An 18692-nucleotide genomic window follows, 5' to 3' on the forward strand; every position below is an offset into this window, starting at 1 on the left:
AGACATAGACATATCTGATATTGGCAGAAAGCTTAAATTATTGTTAATCTAACTCTAACAGTTAAATAATACCATGCCATTGTTTTATGAGAGTGCACTGTTTTGAACATGAAAAGTTATTAATAAACCAATTAGGCACATTGTGGCAGTCTTGATACAAAATGTTGAACATAAATGCAATGGTTCATTGGATCAGTCTAACACTTTGCACAAGCACTGCTGCCATCTAGTGGCCAAAATCTAAATTGCAGCTGGGCTGGAATAATACATGATGGCCTTTGTCTTGCATTTCAAATTCTTAATTTTTTAAAATTTTTATTTACCATTTATTTTACTAGGCAAGTCAGTTAAGAACAAATTCGTATTTTCAATGATGGCCTAGGAACAGTGGGTTAACTGCCTGTTCAGGGGCAGAACGACAGATTTGTACCTTGTCAGCTCGGGGGTTTGAAATTGAACTTTTTCTTTGTATTATCTTTTACTGTGTTATATTCTCCTACATTCCATTCACATTTCCACACACTTCAGAGTGTTTCCTTTCAAATGGTACCAAAAGTATGTATATCCTTGCTTCAGGGCCTAAGTTAAATGCATTTATATTTGGGTATGTCATTTGGGCGAAAATTTAAAAAAGGGTCAGTAGTTCATTAGTAGTTAATTCAGTAGTTCATTAGTGCAGGCCTGTGATTTTTCATTGTTCACTTTGGATGTCTGTTTATGACTGCGAAAAGAAAAGATTGCAGCATCAGTCATCCATTTACATCTTGTTTTCCACTAACACAAGTAAATTCAGGAAAAACTGTAGGGTTATAAGTAGGTCCATAATGCTGACTAAATATAATGCATGTGTCAAACGTCTCCTCTCATGCAATTCATTTACCCGTTGAGAAGTAGAATGCAGCGTAAGGGAGAACATGGGAGCTGTCCAGCTGCTGAACTGAGGGCAGTTACACCAATTTATTTCGTCTTGTTCTGCATTCTGGCATCGCAGAGACTGCTAAAGTGACAGGGCCCTTCAACATTGATTAATAGCCTACGCTTGGCGACTTATGTGACCAGTGTTTTTGTGGAAGATGTGATGGTTGTTTATAACCGGAATTAGCCTACGTGGGCTGCAGTAAAGTATACTATATACTAATAGAATGAAGCCTACTTTTGCCTCGTTAAGAAAGAGAAAACGGTATCTATTTCTAAACGAGGCTAAAGTAGGCTACATTCTAAAAGTAGGCTATATAGTTACTTTTACTGCATTATATCCCCCTTTACGGACATTAAACTAGCCAACTAAAAAGTTACTTTCTAAGTCTATATTTTTTAAGACCGAATACTAGCGAGGCTATCATATGCTTAACACGTTTTGCATAAAATACAAATCTGCCTGTCTAAACATCAGATAGGCCTACATTTCAAATGCATTGCTTGGTTTTGAAGTAGGATAACGTTTTGAACACGGTCGATATCGACCAACCCACGCACACATAAAGCAAGACGCGGGAAAGGCGCACGGATACACACGTGGTTAGTGGGAATCACAGCGGGTTCCTGGACAGAAGTGTCTTTGTAAGCCACTGGAAGCCTATCCAAGCAGCCTCATACAAATTACGACCAATACCTTGGTAAAGGAGGGACTTGGTGCTGCTTGCGTTGGTGGCTGCTTTACAGTCAGATAGGGACCCGGGACGTAGCGGGAACTGCAGTCTGCTTGCTACACTTTTCCGAGGATTTGTGTTTGTAGTAGGCTATATCTGAGCGGCAGCATACTCCTCTACAACTACACAGAGAAGCGATCGACCAGTCAAACCACCATGAAGAATCCTATGTTCTGGGTTTTGCTGACCGGGATGGCCATTCTTCTGATTCAACAAGGTGGGCAATTATTTTATTTTTTTTGCTGGGAGAAATGGCAGGTGACATAAGTGTTATAGCTATTGCATTATCATGTACATTAGGTGAGTGCGCACTTATTCTACATATGCGCGCGCTTTCTATATAGGTACTGTAGATTCCCTATTGCGTGGTGTCGAGATTTGACATCACATGCCAACAAAGTGGCAGTTAAACCAGGCGATTACTGTGAGACTCGACTGTCATGATGGTGGTGGTTGTCAAGGGATTTCGAGGTTTGCCTCACAAGTAGGCTACTTGTTCCAAGTGATTGCAAAACCCAGATTTAAGGCTTCACTATGAACATGTCCCCATCTTAACTTTTGCCTTTATTTATACCCCAGTAATTCAAAGTTTTACATTTGTAGGTTAAAAAAAATATTTGTTTCGCTTTCTGGTAGATTATCATATAGGCTAGCATTGCTTCTCTGATCGAGCAATTCGTGTGTGTCTCTGGCTCTTGATGCACGTTTTGGCTTTCCCCGCGGAGCTTTTTGACGCATTGTAAATGTCACTCCAGACAGGAGGTTTTTGAGTAAAGTTGATTAAGAATTACTGGTTAATCCGCATCGACAACGTGTTCAGGTCATCGAAGTTAAACCGTGTTAACCCTCACAGGTAACTACATTGATTGGAAATGCAACATTTGCTTTTGAGGGAGTATCCTAGCCTCCTTGATTCGTCAAATGCTTCTAATGGTTCCTCTGTAGTCTTAAGTGTTGTGGGCAGCTTCACTCAACGTTTTTCTATTAACCAACAAGTTGCTTCATCACATATTTCATAGCTTTTTTATGTTTAAATATTTGAGTAAATATATATTATACAGTATATGTTATACATAATTACATTTCCTGTCTTATGTATTATGGATATGTCACTGTGACTTGCAGAAAAAGCATATTACCACACTGCTCATCCACTAGCCTGCATTACATTGCATATTGTAGCCCATTCTCACTTGCCTTGGCATTCTCACCATGGCACATAAGGGGGAGAGACGTAAAATGTGTAGAGGACAGGGTCATGTCCTTCATGGAAAACAGCCCTATGACAATGTCCCCCTCTAACCACTTGGTTCTGTATGTGGAGTGTTGAGTGGCAAGTGGCAATTTCCCCTCCCCTCTTTGCTCCTCCTCCCATCCCTCTTCGCTCCTCCTCCCCCCTGAGCCTCTGTCTGGCTCCGAGGCAGCTCTGGCCGAGCGTTGCCAGGATGCAACACATATTCCTGTGGTGATCCGGCCAAGACCCTCACAGGCCCTGTCTATTGTGCCCTCCAGTCCTTCCTTCCACCAGCCTGCCTCAGCCAAAGGCGAGAATTATTTGTGGTTAAATCGAAATTTGGAGCAGCAGCTGTTGTCCGACTTCCAACCGAGAGTGCAAGGGGGGAGCAGGAGGTGAAAACATTGTGAGGGGGGTAAGCAGCCCCTGTGAAAGGACATTAAGAACATTGCTGATGGGTAGAGTGTCTTTTCCTTGGGACAGCAAGGCTACAGTTACTCAATAAGGACCCCTGGGCCAACTATGGTATTTTAGAGAGCTGTCCTTGTGAAAGTGACACACTGTGCTCCTCTCTTTGTACATAATGCACATAATACCTTATAGAGCTTTTGAAAAATTAGTCAATAAGCATAACACACAACTAGAACAATATGACTGGCTAAATACAACTAATTTGCATTGAAAAGTGATATGTAAATATGATGAGGAAGAGGCACATGACCAATTCACATTAAAATGTGAGGGCGTGATACTGGCCTTGCCCGAATACCCATATTCTGCTTGCATCCTAAATAGTAGGCCAGTTGAGTATGTGAAAAAATGTAGTTTAATAGTATGCGACATTTCAAAATGTTGCATATGTTTAAACTTAATTTTTAATGCCCAGATGTCATACTCATTTCTGCTTTGACAAAAGCTGATCAATTCCATATGGGAATGCATTACCGAAATCAACGAATAGAGGGAAACAACGCAATCAAGCATGATGCATTCTCAGTATGCAAAAAAAAAAGAATGTTTCAGTACTTCAGTGCTTTTTAAATAGGATAGATATATGGTCTACTATGGTATAGGTCTAATATGATTGTCTGGCTATTAACCAGTCTGAGTAGGCCTATAACTCCATTCCTATTTGGTTCAGAGTTTAGATAAATTAAATAAGCTATTATCAAGCTGGTTAATGCAGTGCATGTTTGTTGAATTTGGAAAAATCCACCCACACTCGGCCCACCCCACCTACTCATAGGCCTTCATTTTACTAAACATTAACTGCTAAATATACTGAACAAAAATATAAATGCCACATGTGAAGTGTTTGTCCCATGTTTCATGAGCTGAAATAAAATATCCCAGAAATGTTACATAGGGACAAAAAGCTTATTTCTCTCAAATTTTGAGCACAAATGAGTTTACATCCCTGTTTGTGAGCATTTCTCCTTTGCCAAAATAATCCATCCATCTGACAGGTGTGGCATATCAAGAAGCTGATTAAACAGCATGATCATTACACAGGTGCAACTTGTGCTGGGGACAATAAAAGGCCACTATAAAATGTGCAGTTTTGTCAAACAACACAATGTCACAGATGTCTAAAGTTTTGAAGGAGCGTGCAATTGGCATGCTGACTGCATTAATGAACATCAGATAAGTTAATGTTCATTTCTTTATAAAAAGCTGCATCCAACATCGTTTTAGAGAATTTGGCAGTACCTCCACCCGGCCATACAACCACACCAGCACAGGACCTCCACATCTGGCTGCGGGATCGTCTGAGACCAGATACCCGGACAGCTGATGAAACTGAGGAGTGTTTCTGTCTGTAATAGAGCTATTTTGTGGGGGAAAACTCTTTCTGATTGGCTGAGCCTTGCTCCACAGTGGGTGGACCAGTCTCCCATGGCTGCGCCCCTGCCCAGTCATGTGAAATCCATAGATTAGGGCCTAATTCATTTATTTAAATTGACTGATTTCCTGATATGAACTGTAACCCAGTAAATTTGTTGAAATTGTTGTATGTTGCGTTTATGTTTTTGTTCAGTATAGTATGCAACAATGAGTACATAGCATCACCGATTATCCATTATATTGACCAGATACTCTAGTGCCTGCTTTATCAATGAAAATACATTTCTTCAAAAATGGAAGACAGTCAGGAGGAGGCAAGATCAGGTGGGACCATTGTAGCCAATATAATGGCAACTCCGATATAAAGTTGCCAGGATGTCAATAGTCCTATTTAAATCTGTACACTAGTAACAACATAATCATTACGAAACTCCTAAATAAGCCACACGTAGCGAATAAGCCATTCCATTTTTGTTAACGAAATTCAAAACTCTCCATACAGAAACTCTCCATACAGAAAATCTCCATACAGGATATCCTTGCTTGTTTAGGGAAAAAACAAACACCACCTACTGGAGAAGACAGATTTTGGGCCCAGCTACCCCTCTCACTTCACCTCTTCCAAGTTGAACTATTAAGGGTAGGCTAATTTAAGATTAGAAAATGTTTTAACCAAAAAGCAAAATAAAATATTTGAACATGGTATCCACAAGTTCATTTAACTTTGGGGAAGTAGATAAATGGCCTTATTGCCAAAATCCTGAAGTATCCATTTAAGTTTCAATTTCGATGCAAGAAGGTACCATCTCATTGGATGCGGCCTTAGTTTTCCAAAGTGACACTACCCCTGTGCTTCCCAGCACAATATGTTATTACGCAAATTAGGTGCAGATGATGACCGTGAATAATTGACATCGGTTACCACCCAGATGTGAAATTGCCACTTTGCCCATTATATCAAAATAACAAGAGGGCTTTTCTCATTTCCTGAAGGAGAAAATTATAAATGAGAGGATGTTTAGAGGTCATTGTTATCATATTGGCTAATTTGTCACTGTTGTTTGGAACAATTTGTCACAGCATTACAGTATTACAGCATTACAGCACACTATTTCAACACTCATACATGTTTGTAACTTGTTGATGTATTTGTGCTCTGTACACACATTATTGTGATTTAAATCAAATTAAATCAAATGTTATTTGTCACATGCGCCGAATACAACAGGTGTAGGTAGACCTTACAGTGAAATGCTCTTTACAAGCCCTTAACCCATAATGCAGTTAAGAAAATATGCCCCAAAAAGTAAGAGATAAGAATAACAAATCATTAAAGAGCCGCAGTAAATAACAATAGCGGGGCTATATACAGGGGTATCGGTACAGAGTCAATGTACGGTGCAAGGACACCAACCTTTCCCTCAAAGTGATCAAGACAAAGGAGATGATTGTGGACTACAGGAAAAGGAGGACCGAGCATGCCCCAATTCTCATCGATGGGGCTGTAGTGGAGCAGGTTGAGACCATTACGTTCCTTGGCATCCATATCACCAACAAACTAACATGGTCCAAGCACACCAAGAGGGAGGTGTTTAGTCCCAGGGTCCTTAGCTTAGTGATGAGCTTAGAGGGCACTATATTGTTGAACGCTGAGCTCTAGTCAATTAATAATATTCTCACATAGGTGTTCCTTTTGTCCAAGTGGGAAAGGGCAGTGTGGAGTGCAATAGAGATTGCATCATCTGTGGATCTGTTGGTGCGGTATACAAACTGGAGTGGTCTCGGTTTTCTGGGATAATGGTGTTGATGTGAGTCATGACCAGCCTTTCAAAACATTTCATGGCTATAGACGTGAGTGCTACGGGTCGGTAGTCATTTAGGCAGGTTACCTAAGTGTTCTTGGGCACAGGGACTATGGTGGTCTGCTTGAAACATTTTGGTATTACAGATTCAGACAGGGAGAGGCTGAAGATGTCAGTGAAGACACTTGCCAGTTGGTCAGCGCATGCTTGGAGTACACGTCTTGGTAATCCGTCTGGCCCAGCGGCCTTGTGAATATTGACCTGTTTAAATGTCTTACTCACATCGGCTGCGGAGAGCGTGATCACACAGTCGTCCAGAACAGCTGATGCTCTCATGCATGTTTCAGTGTTATTTGCCTCGAAGCGAGCATATAAGTTATTTACTTCGTCTGGTAGGCTTGTGTCACTGGGCAGCTCTCGGCTGTGCTTCCAATCATACACTGAGTGTACAAAACATTAGGAAAACCGTCCTAATATTGAGTTGCACCACCTTTTGCCCTTAGAACAGCCTCAATCCATTGGGCATGGACAAGGTATTAAAAGCATTCCACAGGGATGCTGGCCCATGTTGACTCTAATGCTTCCCACAGTTGTGTCAAGTTGGCTGGATGTCCTTCGGGTGGTGGACCAGTTGAGCATGAAAAACTCAGCAGCATTGCAGTTCTTGACACAAACCTGTGCACCTGGCACCTACTACCATACCCCATTCAAAGGCACTTAAATTGTTTGTCTTGCCCATTCACCCTCTAAATGGCACACATACGCAATCCATGTCTCAATTGTCTCAAGGCTTAAAAATCCTATGTTAACCTGTCTCCTCACCTTCATCTACACTGATTAAAGTGGATATAACAACTGACATCAATAAGGGATCATGGCTTTCACCTGGTCAGTCTATGTCATGGAAAGATATTGTGTTCCTAATGTTTTGTACACTCAGTGTATGTAAGATTGAGATTGAAACACCATCAGGTATTTAACAGATGTGGTTTATAAACCCTGTTTGCGTGATGAGTAACCTTGTCATGACATGACTTGTGTTAGCTCCCTGAATGAATGCTTTAGCTCAGTGGACTAACACAGTCTTGTGGCACGCAGGAGACAAACCCTAATTGGTCACATATACAATTGGATAATTGATATGAAAATTATTCATAATGCTTAGGTCTACCCTTTGGCATGACATTGACAATGCTATTGACTGCCATACCCAAGCGATTCAAATGAGATGTCGGTATTTGATCAGTAAATAGTTCAGAAATACAATGCTTAAAGATTCAAAATATTTGCTTCTTGCAGCTCATCCAATCTAAAGACATGTAATTTATTAACAAACCCTTTCGCCTCAAATCCATATTCATTTATAATGTGCGCAAATGCATTCTAAGGCCTTTGAATGTGTCTTCCTGGGAATAATAACAATATCCTTGTTGTAGTTGGCTCTAACAGAAGAGGCTTTCTTTTCCTCACAAACTTAGCCAAGTTCCAGTGGAGTGGTCACGTGGCGTGTTGTACGGTTTAGTAAAGCAGGAAGAGTGATTAATAATCCGTGCAGAGGCCGACTTCAGAGCAAGCCATTCATGGGTTGTCATGTCAAAGGAATGCTGCTGCCTTCATCGCTCGCTGCTAGCGCTCCACCATAGAATTGGCTCGATGTAAGCAGCATTGCAAACAGAGACATTGGAAATACTTCTGTATACATGTTCCTTTGGGAGAGTCTGCCAGAAGCTGTTTACAGGGTGGCACAGAATCCTCAAAGCCCAAAAGTCGGCCACATTTCTGACTTTTGTCACAAAGACAGCATCTCTTTCAATAAGGTTGAGGATTCAAGCTTGGAAGGAAATGTCGATACACTTTGATTCCAAGATGTTAGTTGTATTTTGTGTCCTCATTATTTCTAGTCATGTTGCATGAAACTGACAGTCAAAATAATGGATTTTAGACAGTCCTCTCCAGATTTTGTTCTCATTTGTCATGACGCTGCAGTCTTATCTTCCTAGCTTGTTATCAATTCAAACATTGAATGAAGTTGAGTCTACCATACAGGATAAATACCAATGTTAGGTGAGGATGCCATTTCACGGGAGACTGCTATTCTAGAATTATAATTTTTCTCAAAATCATCTGTAAGCCAATAGTCTGTGTTATTATATATGCATTGCGTTAATGTTGGGCAATATTTGGGAACAGCTCTTCTATGATATGCTACTCCAAATATCATGATATCTGATATAATCGTTTTGTGCCGTTAGTAATTAATCACTTCAGACTGTGCAATTTTTGTGCTTATTTACGATATATTCACATTTTCAATCAATTATTTTTGTATGGCGAAAAAATATGGCTTAGTTAATATATTTAGACTTCAATTTAAACTTATTGAACTGATAAAATTGCACAGTTTTGATTTGTAAAGTTCAAATAGAGTATAGTCTTGGACGAAATATCATATTGCACTTTCTCAGTATATCAATCGCTGCCCGCACCCGCCCGCCCATCTAGCATCACTACTCTGGATGGTTCTGACTTAGAATATGTGGACAACTACAAATACCTAGGTGTCTGGTTAGACTATAAACTCTCCAATCCAAAATTAAATCTAGAATCGGCTTTCTATTTCGCAACAAAGCATCCTTCACTCATGCTGCCAAATATACCCTCGTAAAATTGACTATCCTACCAATCCTTGACTACGGCGATGTCATTTACAAAATAGCCTCCAACATTCTACTCAGCAAATTGGATGTAGTCTATCACAGTGCCATCCGTTTTGTCACCAAAGCCCCATATATAGTACTACCCACCACTGCGACCTGTATGTTCTCGTTGACTGGTCCTCGCTACATATTCGTCGCCAAACCCACTGGCTCCAGGTCATCTATAAGTCTTTGCTAGGTAAAGCCCCGCCTTATCTCAGCTCTCTGGTCACCATAGCAGCACCCACCCGTAGCTCCGCTCCAGCAGGTGTATTTCACTGGTTACCCCCAAAGCCAGCTCCTACTTTGGCCGCCTTTCCTTCCAGTTCTCTGCTTCCAATGACTGGAACGAATTGCAAAAATCACTGAAGCTGGATACTTATACCTCCTTCACTAACTTTCACTAACTAAGCATCGGCTGTCAGAGCAGCTTACCGATCACTGCACCTGTACATAGCCCATCTGTAAATAGCCCATCCAACTACCTCATCCCCATGTTATTATTATTATTTTTTTGCTCCTTTGCACCCCAGTATCTTTACTTGCACATTCACCTTCTGCACATCTATCAGTCCAGTGTTTAATTGATAAATTGTAATTATTTCGCCACTATGGCCTATTTATTGCCTTACCTCCCTAATCTTACTACATTTGCACACACTGTATTACTTTTCTATTGTGTTATTGACTGTACGTTTGTTTATCCCATGTGTAACTCTGTGTTGTTTGTGTCGCACTGCTTTGCTCTATCTTGGCCAGGTCGCAGTTGTAAATGAGAACTTGTTCTCAACTGGCCTACCTGTCACGTCCTGACCTTAGTTCCTTTTTTATGTCTCTATTTTAGTTTGGTCAGGGCGTGAGTTGGAATCGGCATTCTATGTTTTTGTTCTATGTGTTATAGTTCTATGTGTTTGGACTGGTATGGTTCCCAATCAGAGGCAGCTGTCAATCGTTGTCTCTGATTAAGAACCATAATTAGGCAGCCTGTTTTCCCACTATGGTTTGTGGGTAGTTGTTTTCTGTCTCTGTGTCTGCACCAGACAGAACTGTTTCGTTTTCGTTCGTTCTGTTGTTATTTTGTTTTTGTGTTCAGATTAAATAAATATTAACATGGACACGTACCACGCTGCATTTTGGTCCGATCTATCCTACTCCTCGTCAGAAGAGGAAGAAAACCGTTACACTACCTGGTTAAATAAAGGTGAAAAAAAAAGAAAAAGAAAGATTTTTTTTTAATCAATGTTAAATATCACACTATTCGATTTAATCATATTTCGGCCCAACTCTGCACTGCATAGCACAATGACCCATTTTTTGGGTGCATTGGAATAGTCAAAAATGGCTTCCTTTTCTTATCCCCTGTCCTTCATCTGCACTGATCTGAAATCAGGGCATAGGTCAAAGCAATAGGGTGGATGCCCATATTGAGCATTTGTTTTAATCTGTCCAGGTCTTTCAGATCAGTTTAGATGAAAGGGAGGAGATGAAGGGAGGATGCTCCCATATGTCTCCTCGGTCCTCATTCACCTTGACAGTTGGGTATCTTCACTCAATACTTTGCTCTGTCAGCCGAACAGCCCTAACTGAGGGAAAGTGCCTCTGCATTTGGATCTGGCCAAGTGAAGCGGAACTGTGGTGGTGGTGGCTAGTGTTGTGGACCAGATGGCGGAGTTAGCCGTTTGCTACCTCATGGTCAGTGCAGTTAATCCCTATGTCTGTGATTACTGCGGGCCTTCCCAGCGCTGGTCCATTTGAGGTTATGTGCAGGGAATTGGGATAGCGCTGACTTTTAATTTAGTGTTATCACTTATTGTGCTTATTATCACTTATTGTGCAATCTGCGAGTGTCATTAGGAGGCTTTAAGAAATGTTGGGCCATTTACTTCAACCACCTTGAAAAAGTGGTGTTTGCAAAGTTGTGAAATGATGACACTGATGCAAAACTTGAGAATGTGTCCTTTTTGGCAATCATCATTGCCATCTGTGCAGTGGCGATTTTAGCATGTAAATCTTGGTGGGGTAAAACAAATTATTGTGGGATGCATGCCAGAAAAGCCACAACCCAAAACTTAAAATCCATGAATTGCACTATAACGGTGACAAACGTTACCCACAAACTATTAGGGCCTACATAAAGCTGTCCCAGCAGCGGAGTCCCAACAGCAGTCCCAACACCTTACCACTGCTTCATCTGGCTATCAGCGGAGCCTTGTCTGGAAGCTAAACAGTTAATTTAGCCTCATTTACTGCCTTAAAAAACATAGCTGATATGACTGACATACTTAAACAAATGTGGTTTCTACTGACAGTTGAGATGTACAAACTATGGCATAAGGGGAGTGGATAAGAGGTAATCCTTAATTTCTATTAAGACATTAATGAGCGAGCGACGGTGGATGTAGTCAATATAACTATTTGTTCAGCACTTTTGAAATGTACAGTGACATAATTCAGAACATGGGCCGTTCTTACAGTATTCTCCCTGTACACCAAGTCAGAACCGTAGGATAAATAAAGGGGGCATATAAGCAGACAATGAAAGCTCTTACAATATTAAATGATTACATTTCTCTGTAACAGGTTATAGGCTACATGTGCACCACCAAGTTTGAACAGTAGCTGAAATCAAGAGGTAAAAATATACCAAAGGGTGAGGCACATTGAATGCCGTTTGGGTCACTATTTGACATGTTAAATAAGCTTTAATCTGACTCGTCAAATAACACAATTCCATTATAGAATGTTGTGTGTGCTGAATTTGAACGTGCAAGCCAAGCTTGCACAAAGCTGTACAAGTCGGTCTACAAAGATGGCACACACCAGCCACAAACAATGTGTTTACAATACCGCGTTGGTGAAAATAGACCAAGTTATTAGGATGAGGCACTTGGGCTACTAACAGCTTACTGCACAACATACACTTAGTATTACTTTTGTAGCTGTGGTATACATATCTCCCTTGCATATTACAACATTTATGCAGCAGCATAACGTTACAAAACATTTTTGGACTCACCTTGTGATGTGCTCACTTAAACAAGAAGGTGGCAGGGTGGTCTTTTGTGGGCTTTGTCACCAAAGTCTGGCGATCTCTGGATTTATGGTGGGAACTCGGAAAAAAACATCACAACCACTCCACTGAATAGCAGGCTAGTGGTTGCTTTGCAATGCTTGCAGTTAGCCACTGATTCCTTCCAAACTACTCATTATTGAATTTGCGATTTCCAACTTGTTGTGTAATGTTTATGTCCAATGGCCGATTAGCACCGATACGTTTTATCTATAATTTTTCTTCATTATTTCTCTTCATATGACAAGGATTTGCCAGTAGATTATCGACTTGATTCGTGACAATGACTGCTAGCTAAGATTTTGAAAGTAAGATATTGGTTCACATGATCAGTCCAATCAAAGCTACTCTACATATAACGCGTTTTGACGTAATTTTATCAGTGGCCAATGACTTCTAATGTAACTCTATGGCAGAACCCAAGGGGCTTAAATGTTCGATGTCTGCTCTTACTGAGGACTTAGATTTGGCCTGTGACGTAGTGGTCCCATGAGTGACAGAACACTGAGCCAATCACGGCGCAATGCTCCTGCAAAATAGGCAAGCCCCCCCCAAAAAAACGATTTGATATATTTTATAGATGCTCAAAATGTGAATGATGGGTCACCACAGCAACTATGGCAGTTTGGTTTACACATTGATATTGCAATTAATTTGTCATTAGATAGAACAATTTTTGTAAATGTATGTGTCCAGTTATGTTAGTCCAACCAGTCTTGTGATTGGCTGTGATATTTGTCTAACCGCTTTTGATGCAGAACAGCAACAGATACCGTACAATCAGTAGGTGAATATCATAGCCAATCACAACACTGTGAAACATTATCATCCCACTATTAGCTCCAGATATATTATGGAATTAAAAAAAAATTAGAATCCCAAAATTTGAAAATCATCTGTGTGTAACACATTTAAAAGTAATATACATTTTTATCGCTGTATCATGTCAACATCTTTCATAGACGATCCCCAATAACATTTAGAAACATGATTAGGCTGTATGTGGGGAGCCTTATATGAATGTGCTGTTGATCTGTATTGGTTGCCTCAGCAGGCATCTCTGCGCTCTCCTTAACCTGTCTGGGAACGGGGTTCCGCGCCAACAGCCAATGAAATTGCAGGGCGCCAAATACAAATCAACAGAAAGCTCATAAATCAAATTTCTCAAACATACAAGTATTAGGAACCATTTTAAAGATAAAATTCTCGTTAATCCATCCACAGTGTCTGATTTCAAAAATGCTTTACAGCAAAAGCTCCACAAACGATTATGTTAGGTCACCACCAAGTCACAGAAAAAAACTGCCATTTTTCCAGCCAAAGAGAGGAGTCACAAAAAGCACAAATAGAGATAAAATTAATCACTAACCTTTGATGATATTCATCAGATGACACTCATATGACTTCATGTTACACAATACATGTATGTTCTGTTCGATAAAGTGCATATTTATATCCCAAAATCTCATTTTACATTGGTGTGTTATGTTCAGTAGTTCCAAAACATGCAGTGATTTTGCAGAGAGCCACATCAATTCACAGAAATACTCATTATAAATGTTGATGAATATTCAAGTGTTATGCATGGAACTTTAGATAAACTTCTCCTTAATGCAACTGCTGTGTCAGATTTCAATTTTTTTTTACAGAAAAAACATAATCTGAGTACGGCGCTCAGAGCCCAAAACACCCATACAGATATCCGCCATGTCAGAAATAGCATTATAAAATTCACTTACCTTTGATGATCTTCATCAGAATGCACTCACAGGAATCCCAGTTCCACAACAAACGTTTGATTTGTTCGATAAAGTTCATCATTTATGTCCATATACCTCCTCTTGTTAGGGCATTTGGTAAACAAATCGAAACGTGCGTGCAAGTCCAGCGGAAAGGTTGGACGAAAATTTCTAAAAGTTATATTACAGGTCGTAGAAACATATCAAACTATGTATAGAATCAATCTTTAGGATGTTTTATCATAAATGTTCAATAATGTTCCAACCGGAGAATTCCATTGTCTGTAGAAAAGCAATGGAACGAGAGCTACCTCTCATGTGAATGCGCGTGACTGAGATCGAGGCTGCTGGCAGACCTCTGACTCTTTCCCCTCTCATTCAGCCCCCCTTCATAGTAGAAGCCTCAAACAAGTTTCTAAAGACGGTTGACATCTAGTGGAAGCCTTAGCAAGTGCAACATAACCAATATCCCACTGTAACTTCAATAGGGGCTGAGTTTAAAAACGACAAACCTCAGATTTCCCACTTCCTGTTTGGATTTTCTCTCAGGTTTTTGCCTGCCATATGAGTTATGTTATACTCACAGACATCATTCAAACAGTTTTAGAAACATCATAGTGTTTTATATCCAATACTAATAATAATATGCATATATTCACATCTGGGACTGAGTAGGAGGCAGTTTACTCTGGACACGCTTTTCATCCAAAAGTGAAAATGCTGCCCCCTATTTCAAATAAGTTTTAAGCTAACACTGTGATCTGATGTTAGCTGATGGCTATTGTTTGAATTAAATGGGTTTTAGGTTCACTGGAAGGGGGATATTATATTGATATAGTATATCCTGTGCATGAATGGTTTTAGCAATTCATGTGACAGGTTTAATGGTAGGTAGTCTAGCGGTTAAGAGCGTTAGGCCAGTAACCGAAAGGTCACTGGTTGGAATCCCTGAGCTGACTAGGTGAAAAATATGTTGGTGTGCCCTTGAGCAAGGCACGTAACCCTAATTGCTCCTCTAAATCACTCTGGGCAAGAGCGTCTGCTAAATGATGTAAATGTAATAAGGTGGTTGCGTGATCTCTTGATATGAATAGGCAATTGTCAGAGGTGGCCACACTCAATAATCAGCTCTATTTAATGGTGGGCCTCCTGTGGTAAAAGGGTCATTGTGGGTGCTCAGTTAATATAGATTGGCTTGTTGTCTATGGTTTCACATTAGTGAGATGGAACTAATCTGTATTCAGTCCTTGGAAGTCTTTCTCAAACTTCTGTTTTATTTGTAATTTTGTAATACTGTATCTCTATAGAACTACTAGGCCTAATACTGAAACATATATGTATATATGTATATATATAAAATATAATAATCATAACAATAATATATATATGATATATATATAATTTGTAAGTGTGTATATTGAAAACAAAATAACAATTAAAGTTTAATGTGGATGTTGACTCAGCACCTCATTTGCATCAGAACTTCTACACAGACCTCTTTGCGTGACTTCAGACTTTGAAATGCTCATTGAATTTCATGGAAGCTTATGAGGGCCCTCGTAATTAATGTTCAATGCTTGAGTGGCAATCTTAATGGCCTTTTGAGGTCAATATAAAAATGAATGTTTCTCATTAATCACAATCCCATTGTTGTGCTTTCTCCAAAATCGTTTTCTTAGGTAAGTTAAACACATCATTCAAATAGGCCACAAAGAAATCACTGTGCAATGTACAAAGCTTTGTTTTTTTTTAACAGGTTTCATTTTGAGAAAGTGAAAGAGAATTAGAAAAATAATTGTTTTCATTAAAAGGCTTAGGTTGATTTTCATATGCACATGTCTTTTAATGATCAGCACTCACCAAAAGGGCTGGCAACACGTTTCAGTTTTGCCGACTGAAGCCGCTGGGATGTCAGCCATCCCAAGTGAGGGGGCAATTAAAGCCGTTACACCAGTTGTCACTTATTTCCCCACTCTGCCATCATAGTGAAGATACTACAGCAGTCCTGACTCTAATTCTGGAGGTTTTATGAGCAAAATGCTCATTCTTCTACGACAATAGATACGTGTCTGAAAACACAACGTGAACGACAGCCCAAACTGAAGATGAGTGCCATTAAAGGTCCCTCTGGGTTTTTACACTTGATTATCCAGGGTAATTGGAGAAAATTTGCCAGTCAGTCAATCAGTTCACAATACACAGGGATGGATTTGAATGGACTTGACATGTTTCTCTGGCCTTCAGACAGAGTCAGTGGTGGGATAAGTAGTTATCAGTCAAGTTAAGCAATTGCAGTTGGTCATTCTGCATGCTACTCATACACCAAAGGGCTTTCAGTCAGGACTTTCAGTCAGGAGGCTAAATTTGATACAATCCAATGCAAGATCCTTGACTAACCATTTAACAAATGTAAGGTCACGGTTGAACAATGAATGGCCTTTTGTGTTTTTATAAAAATGTGTTTTCGTGATTTGATGTTCTGAACATATTGTTCACCATATACAGTATGTCTGATGCAGAGGGAGAGCCATGACAATTAGAGTCATGAAAATAAAAGTGCTGAAAACAAATTGGCTTCCTATTTAAAAATAAGATGTAGAACAAGCTATGAAGAAACAACACTGGAGTTTTAGTGCAGGTACAACCAATTAACACAAGAATAATATTGCGATATTGTCAAAACAATACGATATATCGTCCAAAATAATATCCGATATGTAACTGTATCGATTATTTTCCCTCATAGCTACATACGCCCACACATAACACATAACATGCGTACGCACACATGCATACTGAGGCCACAAACACACACACACAAACACACACACTTTCACACGAACCACATACAGTGAAATAGTGTCTATTATCTATCCTGTTGCCTAGTCCCTTTACTCCTACCTACAGTATATGTACATAGCTACCTCAACTACCTCTTACCCCTGTACATCGATTAGGTACTTGTACTCCCTGTATATAGCCATGTTATTTTTTACTCGTTATTGTTATTTGTTATTCAGTGTATTTATTCCTGGTGTCACTATTTCTATTTTTATTTCAACTTTATCTTTATCTCTGCACTGTTGAAAAGGACCCATAAGTAAGTATTTCACTGTTAGTCTACACCTCTTGTTTACGAACCATGTGACAAAAAATGATAATTTGAGTCTATAATTCATATGTATAACGTTTCCCTGAGACCCTCGGTATGCTAAATATGTAATATATTCCCCCATTCCTTTTAATCACAGCAGATTGCACTTGGCCTCATACTAACTAATCTCATTAAAAGTTGACACGTAAGTGACAGATGTTTGAAACGCACTCATTTCCATGTCCCCAATGGATTCTGCAGTGGTGGTTGAACATTTGAAATTGGATTGAAAACGGATGTCAGCTTTTCACTGTCCAGGAGAGAGGATGGCAATACATAGAAAATGTGTGTTTGTTTGTCTTTGTTGTTGTTTTTTTTATACATGAATGTACAAATTGTATATAAGGGCTTGAGAGCACTGAGAGAGTAAGGGGAAATATGGTCTGTGTTTTTACCACAATCATCAGAAAATGGATCCTTTTCTCTGCAGGTGTTGCTGGAAAGGCTCATTCTATTCTGTGACAATTTTTTGTGACCAGGGTGTAGAGTGAGTTGAATGTCTTTCATGCGAGAGACATCAAACATGCAGTCTATATAGAAGACTTGAATACGATGATAACCGGAACAATGTAAGTTGTCTTGAGTTGGAAAAACCAGATTCTATTGAACTTCCATCCTCAAATGTCAGCATCCAACCTCAAAACGTCAAACCTGTTGGCATACATGTTTAGCTTACCCATAACCCATCTGGATTTCTAAATTAACAGTCTTTGTTGACAGTCTTATCTTTAATCTCATCTGTACTGTATGTTATGCGTAGAATTTAAATAGAATAGGCCTACTCTGGTGCTATGACGCAATGACAAAAATAAGATAACATGACATTGGGTGCTCTGCAACCGAACATGTCAAAGCACTTTTGATCATAAATCTCACTTCTTTATCTACTGCTTTCCTAGATTTTAATATCTCTTTACCGGTGCACAATGAGATCTGTGTAGAACAAGATGCATTGAGATGTAATAAAGACCCCAACTTTAGGTTCACTGTATAATTCCAATGAGCTAACACGTCGCTAATAAAAGTGTCATGGTATGAACCTGTGTGCTGAGATGTGCTGGGGTTTAAAGGAAGCTAAGGTTGGAAACTTGAAGGACTGTCGAAACAGACTTTCACATCCAACTGCAGACTGCAGATCTTGGCAGGTAAAGTGCCGCCATCAGCAATAAATCCTCCCTTCCTGTTTTCACATCACTTTCTTGCCGCTCACCTTTTGTTACGCCGCCAGTCGCAGAGCCTAGCTTTGATAAGAGAACCACCTCTCCCATACACATGAGGAGATGACTTCTCTAAGACTCTTAGCAGACTCTTTAAGACGTTCAGAAAGTAAAGGAACTTATATTCAACCATAGGTTTTAGGGGAAAGAGGTTGGTGACATTTTAAGTGAAACACGGCAGTGTAATTACATTTGAACTTTGGACATATTGGGATGGTTATATCCTGAAGGCAAGCCAGCAGCCATGCTGAAGGGCATGCATTTGTAATGCCTTCTGGGGTAGAGA

At 39.8% G+C, this 18692-nt stretch overlaps 1 protein-coding gene across 1 annotated transcript in view; it reads left to right on the plus strand.

Moving 5' to 3' along the window:
* Positions 1-1549: 1549 nt before the first annotated feature.
* LOC118389958 (opioid-binding protein/cell adhesion molecule-like) overlaps positions 1550-18692 on the plus strand; it is a 449425-nt gene continuing 432282 nt past the window's right edge. The window contains exon 1 of the mRNA XM_035779999.2: positions 1550-1866. Within this exon, the coding sequence (XP_035635892.1) occupies positions 1806-1866 (61 nt within the window). The 5' untranslated portion in view covers positions 1550-1805. The remainder of the gene's footprint in view (positions 1867-18692) is intronic.

Source organism: Oncorhynchus keta, chromosome 11 (genome assembly GCF_023373465.1).
Source record: "Oncorhynchus keta strain PuntledgeMale-10-30-2019 chromosome 11, Oket_V2, whole genome shotgun sequence".
Lineage (NCBI taxonomy): Eukaryota > Metazoa > Chordata > Actinopteri > Salmoniformes > Salmonidae > Oncorhynchus > Oncorhynchus keta.